Source organism: Montipora foliosa, chromosome 9, assembly GCF_036669935.1.
Source record: "Montipora foliosa isolate CH-2021 chromosome 9, ASM3666993v2, whole genome shotgun sequence".
Lineage (NCBI taxonomy): Eukaryota > Metazoa > Cnidaria > Anthozoa > Scleractinia > Acroporidae > Montipora > Montipora foliosa.
Genome location: NC_090877.1, coordinates 11,619,771 through 11,627,270, shown reverse-complemented (window position 1 = coordinate 11,627,270; position 7,500 = coordinate 11,619,771). Strand labels below are relative to the sequence as shown.

The following is a 7,500-nucleotide window of genomic DNA, read 5'->3' as shown; positions in this document are numbered from 1 at the left end:
ACTGGACGATTTAACACGAGGCATAACAGATATAAGTGGATGCCTTTTAGAGTTGGAAACTTTTCTAATAATTTTACGATCTTGCCTCTCTAAGAGATCATGAACACGTACACGCTTAGACGTATATTTCCTTTTAAAACAGCGGTCTAAGAAACATTGTACAGATGTAAGATCGGACTCGGATGCGGCGTAGACAGATAATGCGTAATTATTATTAGGTGATACTATAGTATTAAAGAGAAGGTCTGTTTCTGACTGATTGCACCCCTCTTTGCGCAACGTTCTTAGAATTTGTAGGGATTTGTTATCTTTAACAAGTTTGTTCTTCACGTGCTCTGAAAATTTGCTGTCGCATTGAAAGGTAACCCCCAAGATCTCTACTTCTTTACAACTGGGTATCAACCCGATAGGTGAAAAGATGTCGCAGTTGCCTCTCTTTTCGAACGTCAGCTCTTTACATTTGTTTGGGTTGCAAGACATTCCATTTATACTCATCCAATCTAGAAACTGTGACACTAACTAATCGGAATGGTCTTGTTCCTTCCACACGGGAGCAATAATTGTCGAATCATCAGCGTACTTAAATCGCATTTCACGATTGCCTAAAGTTATGTTAAGATCATTGAGAAAGATGTTTAAAAGGTAGGGACCGCTAACGCTACCTTGAGTTGTCCCTTTGTTAACCGATTTCCAGTCGCACTTAAAGTTGTTGAAACATGTCCTTTGTGCTCTATTCATTAAAAAGTTCAAGTACCAATTGGTAATATATGGATTCAATGGGAGCTTTTTTAATTTATTAGCGAGACGTTCATGTTTCACAGAGTCAAAAGCTTTGCTGAAGTCCATGGCAAAAAGGCGAACAGCTTTACAATCCGGGTTATCCAAGTAGCTGTTGATCCTATGTTGAATCGACAACAGTGCATCAGTACAGTTTCCACCCTTTCTGTAGGCAAACTGTGAGGTGCTGAAGTGGTTTTCAATGATCTCGCGGGCATGGCAGTGGTACACCATTTACTCGAAAGCCCTCGCTATAACAGGAGTGATATTAATACTGCGATAATCACCATGTACTTTAGGAACATCCCCTTTAGGGAGGGGAGTGATAATCGCTCGCTTTCACGATGATGGCAAACACTGAGTAGCGATTGAGAGATTCCAGATTTTGGTGATAATAGGCGTAAAGATCTCTGCATGCTCCTTCCAAACCCAGTAAGGGTCCAGTCGCCGTTCTTTTGAGAGCGCTGAGTGAATTCCAGACCTGCCGTTCGGAAATTACCGGGATCTCCACCTCATCGCAGATACTGACAAGAGTTGGTTCTGTGTACGTATCATCTGAGCAGAGCTTAGCAAAGTAATCGTTCAATTCCGTCAAATAGCTGTTATCCAGGTGTACTTTGCAAGACCGCGCACCGGTGGCTCAGTTGGTTGAGCACCGGCTTGTCACGCGGGAGGTCGTGAGTTCAACTCCGGCCGGACCAACACTCAGGGTCTTTAAATAACTGAGGAGAAAGTGCTGCCTTTGTAATTACATCTGCAAATGGTTAGAATCTCTAGTCTTCTCGGATAAGGACAATAAGCCGGAGGTCCCGTCTCACAACTCTTCAATGATAATCCTGTGGGACGTAAAAAAACCCGCACACTTGTCGCAAAGAGTAGGGCATGTAGTTCCGGTGTTCTGGTCTGTCTTCTGTGGTGCATCATTGTTGGGAGGGTAAATGCTCGGTGATATTAGCTACACCAAGCTACTCAAAATCCGAGGGTAAATAAAGATATATGACATGCAACGCCGCTGTGACAATTCATCAACTCCTTTCCACCAAGCCCGACTACCTGGAATGGCAGCCATAAACTTATGTTGATAACACAGTCTGTCTTTGTTCAGATAAGAAACTCTGGACTTCGATCTGAGCATTGACTTAAAGAGTGGCGTCATCCACGGCGGATCACGTGACGACATAGAGACAGTTCTGGGCCCGGTTGTTCGAAAGCCGATTAACTTAATCCAGCATTAACGTAAACTTTTGTTTCATTATTTCAACTTTTTGGTGAAAGTTTCTTCTGATTATTTGTGTTTTTCAAGAATATCAGCGTTGAACAGCATTTGGGAGTAGAGAAATAAACTCCTTGGTTAATTTTTAATCCGGGATTAGCGTCAATCGGCTTTTGAACAACCGGGCCCAGAACGGCAAACACTTGTCCATATGTCCGTGAATCTTTTCTTCCAACACAAAAAGCGCTGGCGGAAAATTCCGAGTACACTTCAACTTTTTTTTCATAGCAAGGTAAGGCGCGAATTGCTGTGGTCATCAGTCCTACTCTTGGTGTTCTAACAGTACTAACAGCTTGCTTTAGTGCTCGTCTTCCCATTTAAATCCTTTGAGATGCTTTCACGACAAACGTTCACTGAAGTTAACCCTGTCTGACGGGGTTCAGTAATATGTGGATGGCAGACAATAGAGATGTATGAAGTGTTATTTCCTTTCGTAGACGCCATACGCATCGCGATCGGAATACGCATATTTAACGGAATCCTGACCATTCATCACTTTAGGAAGTATAAGTACAGAAACGGCGAAAGAGAAGGCACGAACGAAAGGCACGTTGAAATGAATGGATATTTTGAAGTGCGGGTTATTAGACGAATGAGAGAAGTAATTCTCTTACTTAGCTGGAAAATCTTTTCAGCAATTGTTTCTTGTAGACATCTGATTGGTGCCTACAAGAGACAATTACTTAAAATTGTCCAGCAAATAGGCCATTTCCGAGTTCACGTATGTTTCCTCTTCAAAGCGAGTCTAAGTGCGAAGTTTTTGTGATGGTAATTAGTTCTACTTTACATATGAATGAAAACTAATTTTCATAACAAAAACTTTGCACTTAGACTCGCTTTGAAGAGGAGGCAGACATGAACTCGGAAATGGCCTATTGTGAGGATCACTTCTCTCATTCGAAAAGCACATTGTTTACGATCTCTGAGCCTGCAATCTCAAAACCACGTCACTGCACGTGTAATTACCAGCTCCCGGTGCGGCCGAGAACGACTACATATCACATGACATCGATGCCATGAGTGTGTTAGTCAATCTCAAATGGCGTCGAAAAGCAAAAAAAGGTCTGGCTTCGGATGGATACCCGCGGGATATCATAGAACGCGCGGGAGAAACGGCATGAATAGTGTGTGTTCTCCTACATCGAACGTATTAAATTATTTTGACTATTAAAATAAGATTTATTCGTTTCATCATAGAGAATATTAAGCAAAGCAAGTAATTCATGTGGGCCACTAATCGTTTATTTATTTAGAAGATTAAATATGCCAGGGAGGCTAACTAGACAACAAACGAGGCCATGTTTGCCTACATTTATATTCACTCAGCGAGTGCTCACAGTGTAGGACGTGGCCGCGGGAACATTGCAACAATTCCTAAATGTGCGGTCGACATGCGCGAACAAATTTAGCGCCAACGTCCTTGAAAAGGTCAAGTTTTTTTATAAAAAATCCAATTCAGTTTATTCGTCCTTCCGTCCGTCGCCCTTCTTTTGTTCGTTTGTTCGTTGGTTGGTTGATTTCATTCGTTGATTCCTTTGTTTTTTTTTGTTATTCTTAAAATGCACGTCAACTGCTTAATTAGTTGCGTCACTTTCGTGCCTTAGTTTTTTGTCCGCTCATGATTCATGATTCTATTATTTGTGGACACATACTACATCATTTGCACCATATCATATATCATATCATATTATATATCACATCGTATATCATATCATATCATTTGTCTTACTTTACCCTCGGATTTTATAATAGCTTGATGTAACTGATGTCTCCGAGCATTTTCCGCCCTAATCATGATATACCACAGAGGACAGACCACAACACCGGGAACTGCCCTGCTCGGATGAATGAGTGAGTCCCACAAATCGATTTATTAATCACTTACTTCACATCCTTTTAACACAGGTCGTTCTCGATAAACCATTACAAGAACAGGGTATTGTTGGTGATTGCAATATTAAGGTGCTACTTCGCTTGCGAGGAGGAGGAGGAGGAGGAGGAAAAGAAGGCGCTGGAGAAGGAGAACAAAGCGAGAATGCTCCCCAAACAAATGAAGCTGAATTACAAGGTACTTCCAATTCCTCAACTTGTGGAATAATGACTTTCCATTAGAAGTCTAGTATCCGTATATGTTGAAGAAGAGATCAAACTTTTGTGTTGGAGTTATGGAATTAAAGAGGTTTGCTGAGAGTTACAACTGAATAGTTAACCGTCTTCGTATGTACTCAGCAATAGAATCTTTTTGTGACAATCTGTCCTATTCAATCTGCAGATCTTAGCGCCAAACTCAACAACATTACTGATGGCAAGCCAGAGGACATAGAAGTTGAAGTGAGAGCCCTGTATTCAGAAATTAATTCCCTGGAAGATACATATGACAAGAAAAAGCTTTTAAGTAAATTGACCGCTGTGGCAATAAGAGGACTTCAGGAAGACTTGCAAAATCTTCTCAAAGAAAATGGATTAAGTGACATGGCCTTACAACTTGTCTGTGATTATACAACGAGGCAAATTCACCTTGCCAAAAAGCTCTACAAGGCCGAGAAGTATGGAACGAAGCAAGAGGAGTTTTACATTGTGCTGTCTGAAAAACTTCTGCCAAAGCTTGAAACACTTGGCGCCCTTGTTACTAACGATATCGAGGTCGAAGGTCAGAACGGCTGGGTTGGAAAAGTAATCAAGAGGAGCCCCTCTCTAACTAAGCTTCGCAGGATGAAATATAGCGATCTAGACACCTTAATAACAGGAGCAACTGATGAAGACCGTTCAGTTGTGGAGAATTTGTTTGCAGAAGGAACTGAGATCAGAAAGCAATGTCAGCGGTATGGCATTGGGCTTAAAACCGCAGAAAAGCTTGAGAGAAAAGGCGTCGAATCGGCAAGTGACATGTCAAAAGAGCAACTGGATGAAATAATTGAAGAAGCAGGCAAGGAAGAAAAACCCTCAACTTTAAAGAAAATGTATTTTAACGAGAGTAGCGAGCGCGCCACAGAACGGAAGGTGCAAGACGAAAAGATAAAGCAGAATGAGAAAAGAATAGAAGAGGCAAAGGGGATTGCCAAAGAAGCGCGTAAGATTACCCAAGAAGCTTCAGAGAAAAGTAAGAAGGCGTTGCAGGAGAAAATGAAGGAAATTGCGGATAAGTTGAGTCTACCAGAAGGATGGGACAAACAGTATAAGGATGATCCAAATGCCCTTTTGGAGCGGCTAAATAGAGAGATCAACATTGCATCAGATTTCTTGGCAAGAACGCCTTATGTCACGAATGAAGATATTGCCGCAGCTGCAAGCGGTGGACTGGCACTTTACGGTATCCTATTTGATGATAATGACATAGAAGGTTTCTCCGAAAGCCCACCGTCTCCTTTACTTAAGAAACCAGAATACGTGGTGTGGCTAAGCCCAGCTCTTGGATTTGAATTTGGGTTCTTCGAATCAACCGAAAAGAAAGCATCTACCAAATTTTACAAAACCGCGAAATCTTCCGGTCTCAGCATAGCCGCTTCGGTTACAGGTAGTGGTTGGGGATTTCATGCTAGTGCGTCTGGTGCCTATAGTAGTCAAAGCAACCAAGACACTTCAACAAAGAAGCAGGAAAACACTACTCATGCAACTGTTACCAAGTACATTTGTCAACCAACGAAGGCCTTCCGCATCCCCCTGGAAGACATGGAACTGCACTATGAAGCTAGAAGTCGTGCGAAAGAGATAAAAGACAACGAAAGCGCCAAGAATTTTTTGAAGATGTTTGGATCACACGTGCCAAAGGGCGTTCACACTTTAGGCGGCGTATTCTTCCATAACCTGGATGTGGACACTGAAAGAAAAGCAAGCGTATCAGAAGTAATGATGGCAGCATGCAAGCAATTTGACAGCGAAGTTTCAGCCGGTTACAGTGGTGCTGGATTCTCTGTTGGAGGCTCGGTGAAGACAAGTTCATTCGACATAAGTGGTTTCACCGATGCTTCATCCATCGAGAAAGTTAAGTTCAGGTCTAAAATGACTGTACAAGCGCTAGGACCACCAATAACAAACCCTGAAATGTTCAGTCAATTACTACAAAGCAACAATGCAACATGGTATGTGATTGATCGAGGAAATCGTGCTGCTCTTGTTCCAGTGTGGGAGCTGATGCCTGACCTAAAGAAACAAGCAGAAATTCTTAAAAATGCGTGGAAAGAGATTCAGGAGAAAAGGGTAAGAGATTAAAAGCAGACATGACAAATAAAATGGGGTCCATAAGGGAAATGATATGGCTCTTAGATTCCTGGTTTAGAAACAATTGTTTTGTTAGCAAGAGCTGTTAAAAAAAAAAAGTAAAAAGCTTTGTTCATAATAGAAGTGAATTTAGCTATGAAACTAGTTCACAGGCAACCCAGTTTTAATAATCTGAAAGACTAGGCAATTCAAACTTAACAGGAACATGATTACGAACCCCAAGTGGCAGCAGGCAACTAGGTCGCTATTTACAAAGCGTGGTAGAGTTGAATCTGGGACAACCGGAAACAAATCCAAACTTGGGGTTAGAATTGAACCTGGGGCAACCGCTTGCAAACCCAATGACCTAACCACCGGTCCACGCCGCATTCCCAAGCTGTGGGATACGAAAAAGCTAGAAGTAGGATTTTGACTAGAATGTGGCTTTTGACCGAGGACCATGTTGACGATAATGTCTAACCCGGTTCACTTGATTACAGGCCGAGGAAAAAGCAGAAATTCTTAGAAAGGAGCGTCAGGAGAAAAGGGTAAGGGATTAAAAGTATATATGACATTCTTTATCATTCTAACTGCGGCGGTCTAATTCATGAGGAAAAGAAGATTGGATTCTTTAAAAAGCGAGGAAAGAGAGTCAGGGGAAATACCGGGTAAGACTTAAAGAACCGACATGACAAGTAAACTGGGGCTCGTGAGATAAAGGTCTTAGGTTTTGGGTTAATGGAAATCAATTTAATTAGTTGAAGAAAAAGAGTGGCGGATGCTATGTTTACGGCCGATGACAATTTTTTATCAACTTTACTGGGTCGCCTGATTGAAAAGAACATGGGTTTTAGGTTCTTTAAAGGAGCTTTGAATGGAAAAAGGTGATTAGGGGAGTGGGATAATGGGTTAAATTTTCTATTAGCAAGATCTGTGGGGTATAAAAAACAAAGAACTAAGATTTGGAACAAAACAAGGCTTTTGGAATGGGATTGTTGCAGACGTTTCCCTGGTTCAGTACCATTATAAAGACCATTTAAGCTGGTTCCAGGAGAAAGGATTAGGGGATTGAAAGTGTGTTTAACACTTTTTGTATCAAATTTCTTAGTTCCTGGATGTCCTTTTTTTTGTTTTTGGTTTTTACCTACATTATAGCAGCCTTTTCTCCTAAGAAAAAAAAAAATTAATCTTTGGAGAGCAATTTTTTGCGTCCGTGGATGTCCTTAGTATTTATCTAGTCGGAAGATATGTTG

The 7,500-nt window shown here is 41.5% G+C and overlaps 1 protein-coding gene across 4 annotated transcripts in view; it reads left to right on the top strand.

The window, feature by feature from the left end:
* The window catches only part of LOC137971283 (interferon-induced very large GTPase 1-like), a 51,488-nt gene that overhangs the window by 17,876 nt on the left and 26,112 nt on the right, over window positions 1–7,500 (top strand). For all 4 annotated transcript variants that reach the window (XM_068818085.1, XM_068818082.1, XM_068818083.1 and 1 more), the window contains exons 4-6: window positions 3,956–4,118; window positions 4,323–6,247; window positions 6,748–6,795. In XM_068818085.1, coding sequence (XP_068674186.1) covers window positions 3,956–4,118; window positions 4,323–6,247; window positions 6,748–6,795 — 2,136 coding nt within the window. The remainder of the gene's footprint in view (window positions 1–3,955; window positions 4,119–4,322; window positions 6,248–6,747; window positions 6,796–7,500) is intronic.